The sequence below is a fragment of the Barbus barbus genome (genome assembly GCF_936440315.1).
Source record: "Barbus barbus genome assembly, chromosome: 32".
NCBI lineage: Eukaryota > Metazoa > Chordata > Actinopteri > Cypriniformes > Cyprinidae > Barbus > Barbus barbus.
The window spans coordinates 16,575,354-16,600,721 of NC_136760.1; the positions used below are offsets into that span (position 1 = coordinate 16,575,354).

A 25,368-nucleotide genomic window follows, 5' to 3' on the forward strand; every position below is an offset into this window, starting at 1 on the left:
TAATGACTATGTGAGCTGTTTTAGTGTGCTGCCTCTCTTCTCCATCACTGCAAATCTGAGTAAGTTGGAGTAAGTGAGCTCATGTGGTTGAGCAATCTATCTCTCAGTCTTTTTTGCTCTCTTTTATGTCAGAGCTATAGTTTGAGAGGCCCAAATTGCTGTAATGAGAGGGTAGCATGGATTTGCTGGTGAATGGTGATGTGCCCGGTTAAATATGATACTCCGAGAAGCTGAGAATTGGAAGCGTAGGCTGTCCTGACTAAGAGGGAGAGAGAATTAAAAGAGGCAAAGGGATGAGCAGAATGGTCAAAGACTACATGCACTTGACAGTGATATTCCACTGGGAACGATACAGCATCTCCACAAGCAAACACAGTGAGACAGTGAGTGACTGTACAGGGCTGCAGGCTGCACTCTATAGTGGGTGCATTGTGTATGTGTGTGCGAGTTTATATGAGAAAGACATATCCCCTTGATAGTATGGAAGTGATTGATTCTTTAAATGCTATACACTCTCCCAAGAGAATCTGCAGAAAGTGAGGGAGAGATAGAAGGAACAATAGCTGTGGTGTGTAATCTAAACCCAGTCAAGCCAAACCTCTAGAGAGATTTCTCATTATGTCACTGTAGCTCACACATGGGGCTCAGGGAGGCTTAGACTGGACGTACTGACACACACACACACACACCTGCAGAGATTATTACACATGCTTCCATCTAATAAAAGAGTTATTTGTGAATTCATCGCTCAAAGTCGACAGAACTTTCTTTTATTCCTCCATTTTTTCCTCCCTTCCTTCTGTCATTTGTTCATTCCTTCCTTCCTTCTTTCTTTATCTCCTCCTAATTGGCTTTCTCCCTTTTTTCCTTCTCCATTCCTCCCTTCCTCCTTCCTTCTCTCCACTCTTTCTTTCCTCATTTTTCCTTCTTTCATTCCTCCCCCTTTTTTCTCTCCTCATTACCCTTTTCCACATTTTTCTGCCTCTTCATTTCTTCACTTGTTCCCTTTATTTGTTTTCTTTCTTTCTTTCTTTCTTTCTTTCTTTCTTTCTTTCTTTCTTTCTTTCCTTTTGTTCTTTTCCCATTTTCAATTCACACTTTTCTTTCCTCTCCCTCCTCTCTTCCTTCATTCCTGCCCTTTTTTCTTTTCCTCTACCTCCTTTTCTTTCATTTCTTTAATCTTCCCTGATTGCTTTTTCTTTCCCCCTCCCTTTTCCTCCTTCTCTGCTTCATTCATTCCTTTCATTTCTTCATCTGTAATATCTTTCTTTCTTTCTTTCTTTCTATACTCCCCCAATTTCTTCTTTCTTCTCCTCCTTTTTTCTTTCTCTACTTAAATTCTTTACTGTCATTTGTCCATCTTTCTTTCCTTCCTTCCTTTTTAACTTTCTTTTTTTGCCTTTTTTATCTTAATTTAAATTAATTACAACTTAAATTAATCTTAATTTCTTTACTTATTCCTAAATACTCCTTCCTTACTGTTATTTCTCTCTTATTCTGTCATCCCATCTTTAATTTTTTTCACAGTTTTCTCTGCTGTTATTCCAGCAAATACAAAATGCAAATCATACACAAAGATCAACACATACATATACGCTCAAAGGATCATTTACACGCTCACACACCCCCAGCCTAAGCCTCATCGTCTCCTAAACCCCCTGGAGGAGCTCAGGAGCCGAAAGCTCGTTATAAAAACACAAAGCAAATCAAAACAACATCCACTAAAGTGCCACAGCAGACAGGCTTTCAGCCAGCACAGCACTGACCACTCATTCCCAGCTCTACCCTAATTGGCCCTGGAAAGGTCAGCAGGAGAAATACCAGAGCTGTACCACGACCACAAACCCCCAGTGCTCCCTGCCTTTTTCACTCTTCAGTGGTCTCTTTTCACATATGAACCGCTGGTTTTTCTCCAGCCATGGCTCATTGTATTGACTGGGTCTGTGAAGCAGCATAAGAGTCTGGCGCGGCGAGTATCCTGAAAGGTAAATTGTACTGCCGTAAAATGCTGTATAACGCACTGCTATCCAGAGTTGTAGAAAATTCAGTTTGTGCCAGGCTATTGTCCTTGAATTACGTTGCACTAAACATGAAATAAATCAGAAGACTTTACGTTTCACAGTGGGTTTTATTGTTTTATTAGTTCTGATTCATTCAGCCCCCTCAGGTGTGACAATAAAAACTAAAGAGAGTATTAAAGAAAGGAAAGGAAAATGTTTTGACAGTGCCAATGATGCATGTAAAAATCAAACCTATGATGCGTGCAGGAACTGAACAGTATTAGAGCTGTCCGTGTAGACTCTCTACTGCGTCCCCAGGCTGCCACCCACCCACCATAGAGCCTAAACTCTCCCAACCGGAGACTGAGTCGCTGTCAGTCAGCCGGAGAATTCATTCACGAGCAGACAATAAAACCATGCGTTGCGCTAGACCCGTCATAAACATGACGTCTCGTTTTGAAACCTGCACCTTAAGTTGATTCCTGGAGGAAGGAAGGGAGAAAACGCAGGCAAATTTATGAACGTTTCTCTCTGGCTTTTTCTGCTGAAGATAACGGCCAGTGTACTAGCATCAAACACACACATATGCAAAGATACACACATCCATCTACACATCCGCACGCTCTTAGGTTGGCCAGTGTTCCGCTCGAGCTGTTGCCTGTAATTACCCAGTTGGTGTGGAGCGCTGTGGTGTCAGTCTGGTAATTGGAGCTGCAGTAATTCACTTTTTAATTGCCTGTTTATTATTGCAGAAGCCTCAGTTTTGTAGTTGCGGCACAGCTCGCACTGAATGTTTAATAAACAAATACAATGTCACAGACTCATATTTCACGTAAACATTATAATTGCTTCACATAAAAAACCATCAACACACTCACTCTCGCCCTCACACACACACCTATTCTTCTCAGCATAATGGAACAAAAAACTATTTTCTGTCGATAACCTGCCAGGTGGATAAGCTAGCAAAACACACAGAAAATAATACACCACATACCTGTAAAACGTCCAGCGCGGTCCAGAACCTTTTTATTTTAACCTGGTAGGAAACATAAAAATGTACAATTTGAAAAAAATTTAATAAATGAATTATATTTATAGCTGCAGGGGACACATTGCATACTAAGACATTTTGAAATTTAATGTAAATTGTTCAATTCATCTCATTCAAATTGTTATGCTGAAAAAATATATATTTTTTAACATTACAAAAAAAATAAAAAAAGTCATATTTAAGAGTAGTCTCAGACTGTTGGACCCCACTGTACTTATTTTTAACAATATAGTTTGAAACATCTTTAAGTCACTTGCCAATACTCTTGAGACTTGTGAAGGTTACAGTACAGCACGTCATTTCAATTTTGGTGGTTTGAAATGTTACTTTTAGATTTTTGTATACTTCTCTATGTGGGGTCTTCACTTTGCCTTCTGTTTATTTTGACAGCATTTTCATACCAGTGGGGTGCATGTGTGTTTGCGTGTGTATGTGTGTACTTACGTGTACACACTTGATGTGCAGAGCTGTAGTGTAGTGTGTGTGTGTATGCACGCACTTGTGTGTGTGTGTTTGCCTACCGGGTGAATGACTCCAACCCTGCAGAGTTTGACTGATGTTCCTCATTCTAGCATGCAAGTAGGAGGTGGGCAACCCAACACAATGCACCGTAATTTTAGACCAAACTGCCAGGGCCTTCACAATGCGTCTGTTCTAAGGAAAGAGGTATCTAGGGACATGAAGCAGAATAGAATGGGAGCTCAATTCATTCCCCATTCCAAGACACGAGCACAATGTTTTGTGTTTCTGAAACGTTTATTGATGGAAAGTCAGCTCAGCGCAGCTTATAAATATTGTGTTTTCAGCAGTATGATTTGCTGCATATAAACCCCCAAGACAATGACTGTATTGGATGTCATTGATTTTGCATTTAAACATGGATCCAAGAAATCAGATGATAAAATATGAATTGTTCCATGCTCATAACTTTTTTATGCATTAAATTTTAGCTTGAAGAGAGGGCGAGGGGATGTCTCATTATGTCTCAATGTGTCAGAGCACATATGCTAACTAATAGGCTACATTGATGGGAACTTTTGTGCAGATAAAGAGTTTTAAGGCCCGTTCACACTAAGAATGATAATTACAAAGATAACTATGTTAGTGTCCGCACCAACTCAAAATAACATTTTTCATTGCTGGCGTTATGTTGTCTGACACTTTAAATGCTCAAGCTCTTTAAATGCTCGAGGGTTTTTTTTATCATTCGTCAGTCATTCTCAAAATGATTATCAAAATGAATATCGTTCCTTTGTGCCATTGTAGTTGTGATGTGGACTCTGCTATTTATTACAATTTTGAAAGATTTTTAAAAGTATATCTTTATCATTACACTCCTTGGTCTTCAAAGGCATCGTTCATCCAAAAATGAAAATTCTGTCTTAATTTAATCACCCAAATCTGTATGCTACCAACATGAGGGTCAATAAATGATTAAGCATTCACAGGAATGTTTACAGCCTTATGTAAATAAAGAGTCTTAAAGGTATAATTCATAGAAAAATTAAAATTCTGCCATTATTTAATCACCCTCATGTTTTTCAAACCTGTATGCCAACAGCAGGAGGGCTAATAAATGGTGACAGACTGTTCTGTTTTGGGTGAACTATTCCTTTAAGCAAAAGTCTTTTAGCTTGTGTATAAAAGTGGAGAGGGATCCATATGGAGCCTCTGAGACCCTGGCAGAAGAAGAAGCTGGTGCATAATTTAATTTCACCAGCACATAAAGGAGATTACGGCTATGATGGGATTCCAGAGGGCCAGGTAATATCTATCTCATTAGAACAGCTCTCCCAAGCATTCACACACAGCTCTTCTATGGGGCGGTAGTCAGCCTTCTCTCCTTTGCTTGTTCCTGTTGATTGACCTTAGAAGGGCGCTGGAGTGGAAAGACCCGCACGGTTGTTAGGTAGCGAGGGTCTTCTTTAAAACCCAGACCCAGCTGCCCACCCAGCCGAGATGATGGAACATATTTAAGGGGCTAATGGTCTGGCTTGCACAAAGAGCCTGCCTCATTTAACAGCATCAGAAAATAGACTTCAGAGAAGAGGTTTAACCCCGTTAGAGAGAGGGCAGCAAGCTCCTTAACCACATCAGGGATGGGAGTGAAAAGTCAGACTGAGGGAGATAAGAAAAGAAAGAAAGAAAAGAAAAGATGGTGTCTTGGAGAAGCTCCCAAGTAGTTGGGATAAGAGCCGACTGCACGAACACAGAATCCAGCAGATATTTTCAGCATTTCGCCATTCGAGTGATAGTGAATGTGGAGAGGAAAAGGGAGAATAGGCTCGAGACTCGACACAGGCCAGATTCAAACCCAAATTTCCCACTTGTGCAACATATATTGGTTTTGAAACATGTCACTATACGACGCCTCGAAGAACCCAGCAGGCTCTCTGTTTTTGTCTCTTTTTTATGACAAAATAATTTTTTTCAGCACAAATCAATAATTCATGCTCATTTATTTACTTGGTAAGTGGCTGCATTAAAAAAAGAAATGGATAATGTTCAGTCAGCCCTCTCTGAATAAAGTACTAATCACTCTTTTAGGGGGTTATTTTACGGTTTGTTGTTCTTTAAAGGGATAGTTGGCCCAAACATTTAATTATTTGCTCACCTTCATGTCGTTCCATGTCTGCAAGACTAGCTTTCTTCTGGAAAACACAACATGAGATATGGAAATGCTTTATTTCACAGTGTATAATAGTAAATTTTCAACTGATCCTCAACAAAATCCATTATACATTATAGTAAGAAGATGTTGTAATTATCACTCAGTACTTATTTGTGTAATTACTCTTTAAAAAGGACAACTTACAACGAGTAAATAATGCTGAATTTTCATCTTTGGGTTAACTATCCCTTTGAATAGTCAGATGTCAACTTGTATTTTTAAAAGTTGATTGGGCTGATTTTAACTTTCAGCACACTGTGCATTGCCCATTTGTGCCCGTAAATCTCTGCACAGCTTTACGCTTCCCTTCCCGGCAAATCCATTCACTCACCCACAGCTGCGAATTGCCGTCATACTGAACGACAGATATGAGGCAGGCAGCCGTAGCGGTTCGCACGAAACAGATTTCAACAGAGCCGAAATCTCATCCCTATCCATTTCACATCCATGATCCTGTGCGCATATGTGTGTGTGAAGTTCAACCATCTGAGCCCCGCTAATGAGCAGAGCTAATTTCCCTGCGCTTGGAACAAGCCCGTCAAGGGAGTCGTCACTAACCGGGCGTTAGTTTGTGCGTGAATCCGTGTGCGCTCGTGAACATTTGTGTACCCGTGTAAGCGAATGTGCCTGCCCTGGAGGGGGTCAAGCCCATCGCTGACACGGTGTGAAACAGTCTCAATGAGATGCGTTCAAGGGGGGCGGCAAGAGTCCACTGGTGAAAATCACACAGAGTGGAGCTAATGAGCACGGCTCAGAAAATAGAGGAACGTGCCAGGAAAAAACCCAGCCCTTTTGAAACCACTCTCAGCGCTTTAACTCGGGGGGCCTCTTGCTCTTCTGAGAGCTCCGGCCTCCTCTGGGTTTTTTCCCTGTGGTGCTTCGCCGCCCATCTTATCTGCATCTGGAGCTCAGAAGCGCAGCAGTCACGCTCCGCCGAGAGGAGAGTGTTGAAGTGCGTCTCGCATCTCCCGAGGCTGTTATCTTGAAGTTGATGAGCTCTTTGCTCTGCGAACATTACCCCGACTGCACCTGCCACAATTGAAGCACTTTTGCCCCGTTTTGCTATTGAAGTCACGCCTGATCAAAAGAGCTAGCGCAGCCCGCCTGTTAATGAGATCAACTCCATTAGTAGCGTTTCTCTCTATCTCTCGATGCAAAAACCCGGAGAAACCTTCCTGCAGGCACTGAATCGCAGTGACCCTGCTCACAGTAAGCTACCTGCCTCTGACACTGTAATTAGCTCCATCAGGCATTATGATGCGTCTCGCTGAGCAGGAATAGCTGTCTGGTCCGTGCCGTGTTTGCCCACCTTTGGCAGAATAAATGCATGCAGAAGTAGGCGCTGGGCTGGGGCTGGATTGATTGTCCGGTGTGTCGGCGGGTGAAGAGAGCGGCTGTAATCAGCTCAATCAGCCCTGGGCTCGGATGGGGAGTTGCGTGCGTTGAGTGGTTGTAGCGAGAGCGACTCTGTTTAGCTCATGCTTCGGCAGACACAGGTGCTCCTGGTGACATCAGCATAGCGAGGGTCACATAAGGGCTATAATTTAGCCAATCAGGGACCAGCAGGGGCTGTCTGGCACTCTGATGGGTTCATCAAGATACTCCCGCACTTTGTGTAATGGAGCAGAGCCATGCATACGCACACACACACATGCAAAATGAAAATACTTTTCCCACTTACTTTGATGTTCTTACACTTAATATTCTGTTTCTCTCTCTCTTTCTCGTTCTGCAGCGGGAACCACATACATATTCGGACGTGATGGAGGGCTCATTGTGTACACATGGCCGCCCAACGACAGACCGAGCACACGAGCTGACCGACTGGCTGTCGGCTTTAGCACCCAGCAGAAGGATGCACTGCTGGTTAGGGTGGACAGCTCTTCCGGCCTGGGAGACTACCTGCAGCTTCAGATTGTGAGTCTTACACAAACAAACACACACTTACTGTTGGGTCACAAACTTTGAGGCGACTAGTGAAAATGCATCCTTTTTAAATTTTTCTTGGTTTTATTGCAAAGCCCTTTTTCTTCAATGCAAGAGCAACAAGCTGCATGAATTCCACAAGTCTGTTTCAAACCTGATGATCTTGTTATCTAGCATTATTTGAGAATTATCCAGTGAGTTGAAAGAACATCTGACCGTCTGTGCAAAGAGTCGCATGATAGGTGCCACAAATATAGTAATTTAGACCAAGAGCTGTTGTAGAATCTTGAATACATTTAAGGAATATTGGACTTCAAACTATTTTTACTCAGAAAATACTCTCACTCACCAAGTTTAAATCAACGTCTACTTGAAGATTCTTTTCAAATATGTGACCCTGGAAAACCAGTCTTAAGTGTCAATATTTCGAAATTGAGATTTATATATCATCTGAAAGTTGAATAAATAAGCTTTCCATTGATGTATGGTTCGTTAGGATCTGACCCGTATTTGCCCGAGATACAACTATTTGAAAATTTGGGGGAAGTCGTGGCCTAATGGTTAGAGAGTCAGACTCGTAATCGAAAGGTTGCGGGTTCGAGTCCCCGGCCGGCAGGGATTGTAGGTGGGGGGAGTGAATGTACAGCGCTCTCTCCACCCTCAATACCACGACTGAGGTGCCCTTGAGCAAGGCACCGAACCCCCAACTGCTCCCCGGGCGCCGCAGCATGGCTGCCCACTGCTCCGGGTGTGTGTTCACGGTGTGTGTGTGTGTGTGTGCATTTGTTCACTACTCACTGCTGTGTGTGTGCACTTGGATGGGTTAAACGCAGAGCACCAATTTCGAGTATGGGTCACTTGTCCAAATTAAGTTCTTAGCAATGCATATTACTAATCAAAAATGAAGTTTTTGTATATTTACGGTAAGAAATTTACAAAACATCTTCATGGAACATGATCTTTACTTAATATCCTAATGATTTTTGGCATAAAAGAAAAATCAATAATTTTGACCCACACAATGTATTTTTGGCTATTGCTACAAATATACCCCAGCGACTTAAGACTGGATTTATGGTCCAGGGTCACATATTTGTTAAATTTACTAGTTATCTCTTGTAAAATGTACTCTATTAACCTTTCTTTTATTTTCAACTCTGAATTTTATTAATTTATTTTTTTTACATCTTATGTCATGAACATTTGGTGTTGAAACAGTTTTTACTTAGAAATTGTTACTAAAGTTCACAAATATCTACAACGATTTGGCAAATAACACATTGATTTAAACTTGGAATTTTAAAGCAGAAAGAGTAGGAGTATTGTCTTGTAAAATGTACTCCATTAATCTGTTTTATTTTCAATTCTGAATTTTATTTTATTTTATTTTACATTTTATGTCACAAACATTTGGTGTAGAACTATTTTTACTCAAAATTGTTACTAAATTTCACAAATAATTACCACAATTCGGCAAACGACAGATTGATTTAAACTTGGAATTTTGAGGCAGAAACACTGAAATAGTATTTTTTTGGTAAAATGTATGCCAATAATCTTTTATTTTCAACAAATTAATTGTTTATATTTTATGTCATGAAAATTTGGTGTTAAAACAATTTTTACTCAGAAATTGTTACTAAATCTCACAAATAATTACAACGAATCTGCAAATAAAACATCGATTTACTTGGAAAACTTGGAATTTTGAAGTAGACTAGAAAAATCATTTTACGGTGTGGTTCTTGTTCATTTCATGACAAGATTTCTGATTTCTGATACCGATAACCGATAATTAAGTCCTTCTCATGGCCGATACCGATACAGTTTGTGCACCCAGGAGAATACAAAATCTAAGATTCACTGATTAAACAGATATTTTAGTAGCTCTGGCCTAACTATAGCAAACAACAGTCCTGACTCTTCAAATGTTTTTTATTTTTTGTGTAAGGCACCACAATACTTTGTAACAGAAATGGTTCAACAGAATTATGACAGAACTATGGTTTATCTGCAATTAACAACTCATTAACAACAAATTTATATTCAGATATTTCATGCATAAAGAAATGCATCTATTCAACGTTTTTAGTGCACGTGGATGAGAAAGTTATATAGTCTTTAAGCAGTGTTGGGAGTAAGGCGTTACAAAAGTAATGCATTACAGTAACGTATTACGTTTTGCTGTAACAGTAGTGTAAGGCATTACTAATAAATTTTCAGTAATATTTTACTCGGTACATGTTCAGTAACGCTTGCATTAAAACACACTTTTAGCCCCCAATTATTATTATTATTATTATTATTTTAAATTTAATTTAAACTCGGGCTCCTACTTTTTTATGTCCCTAGGGCTGGGCTTCGGGCCAATTTTAACATCATAGTTCAGACGCGGGCTGGACCTCGGGCCTGTTTTAGGCTTCTCCTTATCTTTATATTTTAGACATCCATCAATTATTGATGAAAAAATTGCCGCTGGTGGAAACAACATGAGTCTGTGCTGCCGCGACTGTCAAGAGCGACTCGACTGCTGCGGGTTTAGTGTCCTGCAGCAGCAGCGAGCCGTCAGCACAGATGAAGAGTTCTGCTTCAAATACACACAATAAAGAAAAAGCCCCAGCAAAAGTAATTACCATGAATGTGTCCGGGGGAAATAGTAAGGATTCACCATCTCCTGATTAGACGTGCCTTTAGAGAGAAGTGCATCTTCACGGATAATGATTATATTAAACAGTTTTTGTTTTCGTTTTTATTTATTTTGTCTAGTAGCAATTTAAAGCTTTCTTTAGATATATTTATCATGTCTGTAAGGCATTTTGGTTCATTTTTGTGAACGAACGACAGTCGCGCATCACAGATCAGATTTCATTTTATCACCTGAGGAGAGTGAGTCGAGCTGACTGACAATAGTGAGGTGAAAAAGACGATGACAAAAGAATTTCAAAACGAAATGTAAAAGCGTCTGTTTTAAAAATATTTTTGGATTTTGAAAAGCCTGTTGACCTGCCATTTATCTAAGGTGATATTGGAAGGTCTATTTATTTTTTTATTTTTTTAACATTCGTTTCTCATTTAGCCTATTTGGTTCCACAGTATTTGCTGATTTTTATTTTATTTAAACTGTGATATTTTTCCCATTATTTTACATCAAGGTGTATGCAGTCCGTGCCTCAAAACTTTCCATCTCACTAATAAACGTTCTACGTTTTATAATTATTTGTTCCTCAGTCTTTACTGATTTTCAGTTTTGTATAGGCCTACCATGCATATTTAAAATTTGTAAGTTATCTGTTATTTTATATTAGGCATATAGCATGGTGCATTTTGTTAATAAAAGTTAGCTATATGTTCTATGTTGTATGTTGTAATTGATGCCGAATTGCTGTTAATTTAAAAGTGAAAATAAAATACACACGGTGCTTTTACAAGCTATTTAAGCAAAGGAAAGTGAGAAAACTCAAGCAAACTAAAAACAAACAACTGCTTGACGCCGAATTGCCACTAATTTAAAAGTGAAATTAAAACGCGCACAGAGCTTACAAGCTATTTAAAACCGAAGGAAAGCGAGGAAAAGATAGAAGACTCAAACAACGCCCACCCCCCCATCCACTGAGGTGTTGACACACGTCGATTAACCAGTGGGAAAATTTCCTCACTGTCACAACCCTACTTGATGCCTTTTTTCCTCCTTTCGGAAGGAATCCTTGCTGAACACGCGCTGGAAATAGCAATGGCATTGTCCTCCTCTGCCACCAAGAAAAACTTCCAGACCGCCGAAGACATGTTTGCAAATGATGACGTAATGAGCACAACACATGCTGAGAGTCACTGCAGTTTAAAGCTGCAATCACTTGCACTCGGAAAGAAGATGAATCTCAGATAAATCAGACTGATTGATTGATTTACCAGCAAGCATACTTTATCGGATCTAGTTATCGTATCTAATTTATTTATCGAGCAATAAAACTTACGTAATTTTCTCTCATATCGGTCGATAATTTATCGGTCCTATAAATATCGTGCATCCCTAGTTTGAAGTGTTTCAAAATCTTAAAACTTTATTTCCAGGTTTAAACGAAAAAATCCCAGAATTTCAATATGGTCTCCGTCTTTTGGTCTCAACTGTTTGAACTTGCTCAAACCTACACAGATTCCCCTGAGAATTCCTGCTGTTCATTCATTCTCACACAAACCCCAGAGTAGAAATTCACAGAAAATCATGCTCCCGACGAGCCCTGTGAATGATCATTAGGGTAATCATAGTGTTCTACGCCTCCTCCAGCACTCAAAGTGCTGGTCTGTTTTAGAAAGTTCCAGCGCCTCAGACCGCCCTCATGAATAAAATCTGTATAATGTTCAGAATAGAAGGTGAAGACCAACGCTTGCTCAGAGGATGCTATTTGATAGAACCTGCATTTCCTATGACATGTTGAGGTGGAGGAGGTGGAGGCAAGGGGGACGGGAAAGTGTTTGGCACTGAGCTTCGAAGAGTTGTATGTGTTCTTATTTATTTATTTTTCCTGCGTTCTATTTTTTTGACGCCCACTCCTGCTGTAATCACAAACTTGATTCCCAGAAGAATCAGCGAGCTCTCTCAGGGGTGGCATCATGGCGTGACTGTTACACGACTGCCTCAGCAAATGCATTCCGAGCGCGGTGAGGTAATGATTTCTCCAGCTGAGCCCTGGAGTTTACGATGTGTGCTGGTGTCTATATATGACTTCAGCTACAGTGCTGCAATGCCCCGATGTACTTAAAGGGGTGGTTTACCTAAAAATGAAAATCTGATTTGTCGTACCAAATCTGCATGATTTTCTCTTTTTTCCCCTAACATAATAAGTATTTTTTTAAGAGTATCCTGACCATTCGGTCCAATAAAATAAAAGTAAATAAAATAAGTCTCAAATGTATGTTTTAGTTATTATCATATTTAGTGAACCTTAACCTGTTTTTGTTTAGTCAAGTTTTAGTTGATTAAATGTCTGAGCATTTTAGTCTATGAAATCATATTTTCATCATGCTGTATAATGGTTAAACTGATAAAAAATATATTTTTGCTCAGAATTATAATCGTAATGATTGTTGTCATTTGAGAAATTTACCTTTGAATTTCAGGCATTGCACTTTGAGTATATGCATTTATTCTGCAACCACAATCGCAAACATTTTAGTCGAAATCTCATGAGAGAACACAGACTGGATGAGTGACACTTTCATTTAGATCGCTAAACTCCAGCTTGCTTGTCACTGTTTTCAGATCATCGTCAGCAGCACTTCTGCAATGAAGAGCAAGCACCTGCACATGGTTGCCAGATTGCAAAAAATAAATAAAACACTGGGCAGAAAATGTATCCTTGTAACAGAGAAGCTATGTGGCAACTGCACATATGAAAGCTTGCGTAGTAGAAGCATGTACAGCAGTCTGTAATAATATTTTCTCTTTTTTGACAAAAATAAAAAGATTTTGGTAAAGTTTTTATTTTTTGTTATACATTTTAATCTCGTCTTTTATCGTCAGCGAAATTGCATGTTGATATAGTTAGCATTTACTGACCTTATTGTCGTCTCGTATTAGTCATGGGAAAAAAGCTTGTCAACGACCATTTTTCGTTAACGGTATCAACGCGACCAGCACGTTTTTCAGAATTTCTGCTTTTGTGTTTCATGGAAGAAAAACAAATCATGTTTTAACACAGTTTTCATGACAGAATTTTATTTCTAGTGAACTGTTCCTGTAATAAAAGCAATTTTCTACACCAAAAGCTTAAGCAGCATCAGTATTTGCATGCGCATACATGTGAACCCTGTGCCCTATGTAAATTTGCAGCACGGATATGTTGTTTCAGTATGTGTTATCGATCAGCAAAATCACACAAGCTCAGAGCGCGAGAATGATATCAGATGCCCAGTAGACTGTGGTTTATGATTTACCATCTCATATACTCAGAACATTGTGTTCCTCGCATCTCGGCTCAGATATTCACTTGAGAATGCAAGGTGGTAGGTAGCAGTGATGTCTTTGTGAAATGCGTCTTAAAATGAACTTGCAAGAGTTGCGTAAGCCCAAGATATGTAACATTTACATAATGCCTGTAATTAAGATTATCACAGATTATATATTTCAATATATTGGCATGACAATTAATCAGGCATCCATGACTGATATATGGCTTTTTGGCATTGGGATGGCAGGGAATGTTTATGAGCAAATTAAAGGCCCTTAATGTCTTGATGCGATTAGCGCTGGATATCTAGGCTAATTCTAATGTGTGACTGGTGGAGTCTCTGCAGTGCTACGTCTGCCATTTTTGATGCTTGTTGGACTGATGACTGCTAAGCCAGCATAAAAGGTATTTACTAAATGAATCAGCCTTGTGTAGGAGGGTAAATTAGCTGTACCTACATCGCTAACCGTCCATAAAGCAGTTGAAATCATTATAGATTTCCAGTACCGTTTTACCCCATAATTAACAAGGGGGGAAAAAAAAGATTTTCCCTTCCATTTCCATAAATTATATTTAGCCACTGACGAGATTAAGTATGTCAGTATTGACATTAATGGCAAGACCGTTCGGTGATGTAACGGAATGTTTTGATAAACCTGTCTGTAGGCTGGGAGGATATCATTATCCAGAGACTGCCTTTCTGAAAGTGAATTAACTTAGGATCATTGACCATGTTAACGAGCGGCCCTTGATGTCCTGATTTTTCAAACAGACAGTGGCATCCCTCCCCCCGCTCCCCGTGTCTGCTTATGACCCTAAACACTTGTGACAGAGTTCATTTAAATCTCATCATATCACCATCACTGGGGATTATCATTAGTCATCGTTCACCCCAAATCATTGAGCCACTTGCTCATGCAGAGAGAGAGAGAGAGAGAGAGAGAGAGAGCGAGAAATAACAAGCGAGAACTGTAAGGAACGGTGAGACAGGCACTGTACAGAAAAAGAAAACATTGGTGCACATTCTTTCACTCAGCATAACGGCACATTTTAAGGGGTAATGGCCTATTAAATACATTTCTTCTGCTCAAGATGAGCTTGCCAGCTGCTCGAACCCGTGGCCAAATGCCCTGCGGACCACCCGGCCATTTGTGGCAGCCATGCAAGCCTCCAAGCAGGACAGGAGCGAAGGAGAAATGGATGATGACTGTAAACGAGTCAAAGCCAAGTGATTATACCCCTGAGGTTTGACCAAATCATTAGCACTTTCTGACCTCTCACACTCTCGATGCCAAAATTGTGTGTGTGTGTGTGTGTGTGTGTGTGTGTGTGTGTGTGTGTGTGTGTGTGTGAGTGTGTGGGCAGTCTAATGAGCACATTAGTCCAATTGAAGAATGTTGACAATCACAGCTAACTCAGCAGTGAGAGGTACAGAGGTGTGAGCAGTAGTACTGACAAGGGGATAGGGAATGTGTGTGTGAGAGAAGGAGAGAAAGGACGTGAAAGGAAACTGCTTTCGGAGAGCACCTATGCTGAGATGTCAGTGATAGCAGAACAGACACACTGACCATGTTAAAGGGAGGGTTCACACTAAAAATTGTTACTCACCCTATTTGTTTCAAACTCGTATGACTTGTTCTTCCATGGTGCACAGAGTGTGAATTTTTGAAGAATAAAATGGAAGTGAATGGAGACTAAAAAATGCAGGAAAAAAGTATCACAAGCCATATAATATTACAGTCTTGATTGTAGTGGTGTCATTACCACTAAAGACATTTGTGATGAGAGAACCAATAGTGCATCATTTTTGTAGTTCATGCAACTTGTTCATATGACACTACCATTCAAAAGGTTCAGTATGATTTTTAAATGTTGGCTGCATTTATTTGATCAGTAAAACAGTACAATTTTGAAATATCATTTGAATTTTAAAATTATTTTGTATTTGAATATATTTTAAAATGTAATTTATTTCTGTGATAGCAGAGCTGGATTTTCAGCAGCCATTACTCCAGTTTTCAGTGTCACACAATCCTTCAGAAATCATTCTAATATGCTGATGTGGTGCCTTAGAAAATTTTTTTATTATCAATGCCGCTTAATATTTTTTGTGGATAATTTTTTTTCAGCATTCTTTGATGGAAAAGAAAACATTTATTATGTAGAAGTCTTTACTGTCACTTTTGATTAATGTAACGTGTCCCTACATTTTGAATAAAAGCCTAAATTACTTTGTTTCAAAAAACAGCCCAATTTTTCAACAGTAGTGTATGTAGTCCATTTAAATTCCTCAGCAGAGGAAAAGATCAATGTATTAACTTTCATAACTTTCAGACTTTCGTATGGTAAAACATATGGCAGTGGAAGGCTATATAGTATATAGAACACAACTCATATGGACTAGTTTCATAATAAGGTTATGCTGCATTTTGTTGTTTTAGAGTATTACAGATCCAGTCTCCATTCACTTTCATTGTATGAAAAAGAACAACCAGGATATTATTCTGAAAAATCACCATTTGTGTTCCATTGAAGAAAGATCATTCCCATTTCCAGGCGAACTGTTCCTTTAAAATAGGGAAATTGAAAATGGATCCATATATATAAAAATCCTTTTTTCCATATTTTGTTGTATATATTTTAGATGTCTCCAGTCAAAGTGACTCAGGGCAGCCCGAGAGACTCATATGCTCACACATGCACGCACACTCACTCACATTTGGATGGAGGTGAAAGTGAAAGAGAGTGACAGATGCTGATTTTCTGCTTCACTTGTGTCTGAGTGGGCAGGACATACCTGGTCAGACATGAGTGACATGTGACATGGCTCTGAGTGACAGCAAAGTGTCTGCTGACCTCATACCGTCGGTGCGGACTAAGCCTGTCTCCACCCAGCAGAAACAGCCTGTGCTTTGGAAAAATGTTTCTCTCAGTCGAAACTCCGCGACACTTGCTTCCTCTATCCACTTACCCGCATAATTTGAGTACAAGTCATTCATGCGCTCTGTCATTTTTACATAACGTCAAACTATATGCCAGGTCATTATGCAATTTACGAGTGGCGTGGAGAACAGTTTGACTGGCCACAGACGATTTAATGTTTGGTCTTCGTCAGCCATTTTTTCTTGAATAAGTGCGCCATATGGCAAACCGTGCCTTTGCTATCTTTAGTATCTGAAAGGATAAGCAGACAGATGGCAGCAGAAGTAAAAGCCGAATATTTAAATTTATTCATCAAAATAAAAGAGACAGGTGTTCTTTTAAACGCTCTCTTTGTGACAAACTCAGCCCACTCGTTCCTTTGCATTTTTTTTTTTTTAAATGTTTACCACGCTTTTTTCTTCAGATTAGAGTCAATGCATGAAAGAACGTGTTACGATTGAAGCCCAGTGACGGGTTGACAAGGATCACTACAAAAATAGCAGCGCTCCAGTCTGCCTTGGATTTGTCGATTGTAATATGAAATTATATTGTCTGCGAGAGATATTGCATTCAGGCCGGCGTTTGTATTTGTTTGCCTTTTTTGTTTTTTTCCTCAGCAGGAGGGAGACATTGTGCATGACTTCTTGGATATCATCTGTAGACAACGCCCATTGAATGCATGTGGTTTTCAGGTTCGAGAGGAACTAGGACAGAGTGCTATTTTCAGTTTTTAGAGAACTTGGAAAAGAATTCTCTGCTGCCAAAAAGATTCATGATCTCACCAGATCCAGTCCTTACCAGAAGATAAAGAGAGATTGCGAGAGCGAGCGAGTGAACGCTAGCGCACGAGAGAGAGAGACACACAAAGAAAGAGAGGAGAAGGAGGGGGTGAAACAACAAGAACTGCTTGCCAAAGTGGAATTATTCTGCGGACACAACAAATTTATCTGTTTCACCAAACTTGCAGTGCTCAAACATAAGGACACATGCACTCTGGAGAGTGTCACACACGGTGTGATATTTTGATCTAATATCAAGCACAAGTTATTTATGAGAGCGTATATTGCATGTCTGGGTGTTCTATCCAATTATGCGCATTCCCTTGGTATTAGCTTGAGCATTACTGAGAGGCTCTTTATGTAAAGTGGCTGAGGTTTCCTGGATGCACCAGCTTATTTAAGCTGAATGCCATGGCAGATCAGCATCCCTGCTGTGGCACACACACTCCGTCATACTACATAAACTTCTGCCTGCACCTTTTCCTAAATAAGACACATCATTAGTGGCTCTTCTGTCCTCCAGGTTTCCGGGGCAACCTTCCCAGGCCTTTGTGTGTTTGCCTGTTACTAATATCACAATTATTCCATCGATTTATTTAGAGCTTAAAGGGATAGTTCACCCAAAAATGAAAAATCTGTCATCATTTACTCATTTACCCTCATGTTGTTCCAAATTGTGCAGTTTTCTTTGTGGAACACAAAAGATGGTATTTTGAAGTCAGTGGGGTGGTTTTGGACCCCATTAGCATTTATTATATAGACAAAAACAGTTAAATCTCCAAAATATCTTTTTCACAGCTTGTGTTTCACAGAGAGAAAAAGTCAGGTTTGGAATGGCAATCAGGGTGAGTAAATGATGATAGAGCTTCAATTTATTGGTAAACCAGCACTTTAAGGCAAGTTACCACTGGCAAAACTTTTTTTTTTTAAAGCACCAGTCAATTTTAAGATTGTGGGCTATTTGGTTACCACAACTTGTCTTCATTCCAAAATATATATTTTTGTCTGTAGATCAATTACAATACAGACCTTTAAAGTCTTTTTATTTTTCAAGAATGAGAATTTTTTTTTTTTTCAAGCACAAAGCCAGAAATCTTCACTTTAGTAGCGCTTACACCAAACTTTCCCGTTTTATTCCTATCTTTAAAAAAAAAAATCCCCTCTGTAAGAACATTTAACTCTTAATATATCAACAAAACAAGAATTTTGAACCTGGCCTTATCCAATGTTCAGATTTCCTGTCTGAAAAATGTATGCAAATTAGTCTATTTTTAATTAAGTAATGCCTCATTTGCATATTTAAACATAACATTTTAGAAAACTTGTAATACAAAATGTATTCACTTAATGTCCCATGAATATGCAAATTGGGGTATGGCGATGATTATGAGTTTTTTTTCTCACCTGTAGTGTCTTGTCTTAAGTAATAAATAAATATTTGGTAACAAGTATATTTATAAGCACAAGAAACCTACAGCTCTAAACTACATATTCTGAAGTTCAGAACAAACTGATTTATTTTTGTGTCTGGCAAGAGGAGGTCGTTGCATTTCCAGAGCAGATGAAATGCTCTGTCAATCAGGATGGCACCGTGGTTGTCATCTAATTGCCTACAAGAAACGAGAGAACCCTAGAGAACAGTGTTGCTATAACAACCCCCATTGAGTCTAATGAGAATCCAGTTGTATTAGTTCTTTATATTTAGAGCAGCACTGCAGGCCTCGGTGGAGAGGTGACATGAAGTTTGAGATGGACAGGAACAGCCGAGACGCAGCCGTGTGGAACCTCCTTTTAAAAGACACCCCATCCTTCATTCGCTTCAGGGATCATTTAACGAACACCAAATCCTGAGCACAGCACCCAAAACATTTGTTATTCTGTGATAATCTGAGATTTGGTGTCACGGCTCAATTTTGCTCTCCCCTCCCGTATGTTTAGCCCCTGAGGCATTCATAATAGAGCCGCCTTCTCTTTTTTTTTTTTTTTACAGAAAATTCTGCGAAACTGGGACATTATCACACCCGGGACTGAATGTAGGACGTAGGGTGTCTCTCTTAAAACTATGCCCACTTCTTGCAGGAAGAACCCCCCTGTGAATGCCCCTTGTCCAACTTCAAAAATGCTTACGGACTTCCAGAGCTAGGTAGTAATTACATGTAATCAGATTCCAAAAATTAAGTACTTGTAATTAGATTAAATTGCATTTTAAAATACTCATAATAAGACTACAGTTACTTTTTTATGGATTACATATCATTTAGATTTATTCGTATATTATTGATTCTCCCTTATTCATCTTTTTCATATTTACAATTTTCCTTTCTAAAATAGCCATTCGTTTCTATACTCTCAAAAAGTCTTCCAGTTTTGTTGACAGATACACAGAGATCAGTCATTAGTCCAGTGGCGACGCAACATTTGACCACTGGATTTACAAAAATCATTCTAGGTTTAATAAGTGTTTCAACATTGCATCAACTAGTGATAAACACACAAATTTTATTTGAATGATCAATTTGTTGGTTATTTTACCATGTATTACTTTGGATGGCGTTTGTCTTTCAAACACATTAAAATGCACAAATTCACCAAATTATTTGTTATCTGATCCTAATATATCAGATATGATCCTCTTTCACTTAATATATTTTTATTGGAAGATTTTAAAATAAATATTTTAATAATGAAATATCACATTTGCATGTTCATGCTTCTGTGACGTGTCACATGGCATGCAAATAAAGAAATAAAATATTTAATTTTTTTTGTTTTATTTTCATTCATTTTAAAATTATCTGTTTTAATGTAACATTTTTATGATTTGTGACCCTGGACCACAAAACCAGTCATGAGTTGCACGGGTACTGTATATTTGTAGCAATAGCCAGCAATACATTGTATGGGTCAAAAATCTTGATTTTTCTTTTATGCCAAAAATCATTAGGATATTAAGTAAAGATCATTTTCCATGGAGATACTTTGTAAATTTTCTACTGTAAATATATCAAAATTTCATTTTTGATTATTAATATGCAATGCTAAGAACTTAATTTGGACAACTTTAAAGGCCATTTTCTCAATGTTTAAGCATTGGGATATTAAGTAAAGATCATCTTCCATGAAGATATCTTGTAAATTTTCTACTGTAAATATTAGCTTTTAATATCTAATGTTATTAGCTTTTCATTAAACTCATAAACCCACTGCAGTTCCCTCATAAACCCAGTTTGGGAAACCTTGACATAATGTAATGTTTAATGCACTTTGTGCTGTTGATAACAAATGGAATATATTTTCTTACTCTTTTTCAATATAGTATAAGATTATCCTATTTAAATGTAAAAGATGAGATAGGTCAAAAGTAATCTAAAAGTAATTGAAAAGTAGTCTGATTACATGACCTAAAATGTGTAATGTAATGGATTACGTTACTAACTACAATTTTTGTCATGTAATTTGCAATCAGTAAGGGATTACAATTTGTAAGTAATCTTCCCAACTCTGTGGACTTCATTATCATGTCCACGTTCCCCCTAGCCAGGATGTGGTTGATTCAACGCTGTCATTTCCGAGTTTTCAAAAGGCCTGCCACCCTTGGTGTTGGTCCCAGTCGCCAAACCCTGAATGAAGGATGAGGTTAGCTACCCGAAGGGACAGCCTGGATGGAAGGGTGAAAGAGAGGTCATTCTCCAATTAGAGGAGGGCGTGGCGTGTCACAGCCCGCTGGAGTGCAGGCCAAGCTCTCACATCACTTCTCTGACCACAAAGCTGAAAAGATGTGCAGGGAATGAGAGATTGGCCCTGGAGAAATGCTGTTAGAGAGCACAGAGGAGGGTGAAGGAGACGCTGCCCCATTGTTCCCGGTGATGGGAAGAGGATAGGGCTAACGGGCAGAGTCTGTCTTCATTATGGGGTGTGAGAGGCGGAAGGAACATCCAGCTTCAGCCCAGCTGGAGATGACAACATGGGGTATGTGTGTGTGTTTCAGAAAAAGAGAGCTTGTGAGTATCCAGACAAAAACACACATCTCCTGGGAGGGTATAATGAAGTCTGGTGTAGAGATTTGTCCTCTGCCTGCTCTCTTCCTGCAGATAGGTGTGAATTAGGGGGAATTCACGAAGGGATCTTCTCATACACACCTCATTTCATTATTTTGAAATGCCACATGTAGCTTTTGCAATCTGCAGCAAATCAATCGAAAGGACTGTACCTTCCCACAGCAGCTTATTTAGTTGTTTTTAAACTAATGGCCTCCATCTGTCGAAAATATGTCAGATAATAATTTTCACAATTGCTTCCATTCCTGTGCAGGCTTGTAATAGTGTTCCTAACAAGTTTTCAACAAGTTTTTAGTTAACTAAGTAGTGTATGTGGGTACGCAGGTCATCAAGGAGAGCACAGAGTGGGCATAGTTACTGTTTTATATAAGACGAGCAGCAAGTGGATCAAGCGAGTTTTATTATCATGTGCTTTCATGAGAAGAGATTGTTTGCGCATGAATACGTTTTATTGTAATTAGCAAAAGACAATCCCACCCACTGAGCTGCATCAAATAGAAAACCATTAAGGATTGAGGCCATCTAGTGGTGTGGATGTGAAGCACACAGAGCGATTTCACCCTTACTGCTCGCATTAATAAGACAGAAACATGCATTGATGAGAATTTACACTGAAAATGACAAGCGGCGCATCAGAATATAGATTAGATTCCGTTTCACTGAGACTGTCACATATTATTCTGTATGACCAGCATATTGCCTCGAGGCACTGATTTCAAGGGGAAAAATCTTATAAGGTTATTTTTTTCCTGTGATTTCCTGATTCGATTATGTTATCTGCCTGCAGGCTTGTTGAGAAACTTTTGAACATGAACGGGAATGAAAAAGTAGTATTATTTAGTTTACAAGGCTTAATGTGTGACACAGTAAATTTTATTTTGACATCTGCAGCAGTCACGTCACCCCCTTTAAAATTACAGATTGCTGCTAGTAATATTCTTTTGCCATAAATGCAGCATGTGCGTTTATGTCTTTCCATCTGTGTTGTATTTATTTTTATATATATATATATATATATATATATATATATATATATATATTAGAAACGCACAAACCTGAGGGGTTTTGTATCACCCTGCAGGATTGATTAAAAGGGGATTGAGTTGAAATTATCAAAATGAGAAGAAAGAGGACACGGGGGGATACGATAGACATAGCTATGCAGGATATCAGTTGCCTTTGACAACAGGCAGTTATACTGTGTAGCCGTCATTTATTATAATTTTTTGAACCGCAGTATTCTACAAAGCTGTATAATGTTTTTGTATAATCAGCATTGGGCTATTTAACTGAACATTTTACAAAGCATCAGCTACATTATGTCTCTCATACTGTATCACTCAGCATTTTCTGTCTTGTAATTGAATAATTTCTGCTGCAATCAATATTTCATGTCCATTTATTTATTTAATTGGTAAGTAATCATGTAATTAGCAGGATAGTGTACAGTCAACCGGTCATTAATACAAAATAAACGTGTTTAGGGTGATACAAGACCTCCTGCTGTACGATGGTGTCCTGATCAACCTGTCAGGAATTATTTTGTCATAATGGCTAGCTGACTGTACATTATCACTTACATATCACATTGAAAATGCAATAATACACACTGAATTTGTCTGAACTAAAATCGTAGTATTCTCTCTATATACACAGACATGACATAAATATATCCCCACTAAAAGAAATCGCAAAACTGCTAAAATGGAGAAAAATACTTGCTGGTTTCTTTATTACTATCCATTTCCTTCATGTAATAGGCTCATTAAAACATAAATTATCAATATTTTTGTTATTAAATATGAATGCTGCCTTTTGCTGGAGAATTAAAGCTGTGGTAAATCTTTCTGATGTATTGTGCTGTCAGGAGAACTTGTGCACAGGCTGATAAACTATCACCTTGTTTGGTCCTCAATAAATTCGGTACATCTGTTATTCTGCCAGTTAAGATGGAGTATAGCTGCCTCTCTATGAGAGCCTTTATTAATAATCAAGAATTGTCTTCTGCAAGGTTGCTAAGACAGAGTGATGATCACTAAATATGATGTTCATGTGCTAAAATAGGCCAGTGCATATAACCTGACCACTTTATGTTGGCGGAATGAATCAGAACAGAATGACTATGATATAATCTTAAAGTCCTCTTCCTTTATCTCCCTCTTTCCTTCATTTTTTTCTTTCTCTCTCTCTCTTTACAGGAAAGAGGCAATATCAAAGTGGTGTTCAATGTGGGCACTGATGACATAAACATTGAAGAAACCTCAAAGTTTGTAAATGATGGAAAGTACCACATAGTTCGCTTTACGAGAAGTGGTGGTAACGCCACCTTGCAGGTGGATGATCTGCCAGTCATTGAGCGCTACCCAACAGGTAAGAGCCCTCAGCCTTTATACGCATGTTCACACACACACACACACATACACACACACACACACACACACGCACACATACAATCTCAGCCATGCAGCTATTCACAATGGGAACAATAAAAGGCTGGCAGAGCTCAGGAAAAAGAGTCTGAATCACAGGGTTAAGGACAAAATGCCTTTGTCTGTGATTGTGGTTTCTCATAGTTAAAAAAAGGTAACCCTGGTATCCTTTCCAAATGTCAGCAGAGATGATTGCTCTTGGGGCTTTAGAAGGCTGAAAATGTCAGAGCCAGGGTTATCAAATTCACCAGCCTCTCAGTCGCCTGAAAAGCCCTGACAAAAGCTTGACGAGATCAGAGATGAGAAATAATCCCATTGCTCTCGTTTGTCAATCATGATGAAAAGGAGGCGGCTGTATTAGTCTTTTAATTTGTATTTTACTTCAAGCTCTTCTTAAACCATCTCTTCCATTACAGAGATTATTTGCTCTCGATCTTCGCAAACCTCTTTCTTCTTGGGAGCAGACGTGATAGATTGTTGATGGTAAATGTTGAGTGTTCAACGACTGAAGTGGTAATGAAGCTCGGAAAATCTCATGCTTGCCATAAGTGCTGCGTTGTCATATGTTGCTCATCATTGCGTTCAATACGGCTTGTCATTAAATTCAAAATGTGCTGGGAAAATGCAAATGTATACTCGTGAGACGCACTAGATTCAGCTGTATACACTGGTCGCAAATAATTGCATTTTGTATTATTTAATTTGGAGAACAGTAAGAATCTTAACAGGATTATCCAAATCCAAGTTGATTTTGTATTTACAACAGTTTAGGCAAACTAGGACATACGCTGAAACCAAATATCCTTGAAATAGACATAAGTTCTTGGAAACAGGACTATAAAGAATACAGAGGGATAGAAATAGAAACAGACACGGAGAGAGGGATACTGTTTTTCCTCGTCGAGACCCTCTCATTGTTTTAGTGTAAACAAACAACCCAAATACCAGCAGCGTCTTTCATTTGGAGTGAAAGACAATTGCTTGTTAAAATGGACCATTGTAATGGGCCATTTTCTCTCAGCTTCCTGTTTCCATTGTGTCTGTGGATTTAGTGATCAGTGTGCTTGTGATTGCCTGAATACTAATGCATCTTATGCCCGTGGCAGAATGGAAGAAACTTTTCCACAAAATATTTAAAAAAAGAAAATTAGTCATGACCGCTTCATTTTAATCAGCGCTTGATTGACTCTGCTCTGCGTTAGACGAGATAATAAATGCATTGAATTTAAATTGACAGCGAGGGAGAACAAAATGGGGAGCTTGTTTATCTTGAACAATTAGTTCTGTAACTAGTATAGCTTTAGCATACAAAGAAAGCATGCAATTTTTCCTCCAACTCTTAACCTATGCTGTCATTCTTTCACCTAACGATTGTATTGTATTGCAGTTGTAATGTAGTAATTACTTATAGCAATAACGGATGTATTAAACTAAGAAATTGAATTTTCAGTGTGAAACCCTTATTCAACTCCCTACTCATCATTTCATCTCCCTGAAGTCTTGTCTGTTTTACTTTTTTTTTTTTTATTAAATTAAATCAAATTAAAATAAAACTTCAATCAAAATAGCATATAAATGTCACTG

General features: G+C 38.7%; 1 protein-coding gene across 24 annotated transcripts in view; it reads left to right on the forward strand.

The window, feature by feature from the left end:
• The window catches only part of LOC306852442 (neurexin-1a), a 177,408-nt gene that overhangs the window by 125,852 nt on the left and 26,188 nt on the right, over positions 1 to 25,368 (forward strand). For all 24 annotated transcript variants that reach the window (XM_079389254.1, XM_079389260.1, XM_079389273.1 and 21 more), the window contains 2 exons: positions 7,461 to 7,642; positions 23,554 to 23,725. In XM_079389254.1, coding sequence (XP_079245380.1) covers positions 7,461 to 7,642; positions 23,554 to 23,725 — 354 coding nt within the window. The remainder of the gene's footprint in view (positions 1 to 7,460; positions 7,643 to 23,553; positions 23,726 to 25,368) is intronic.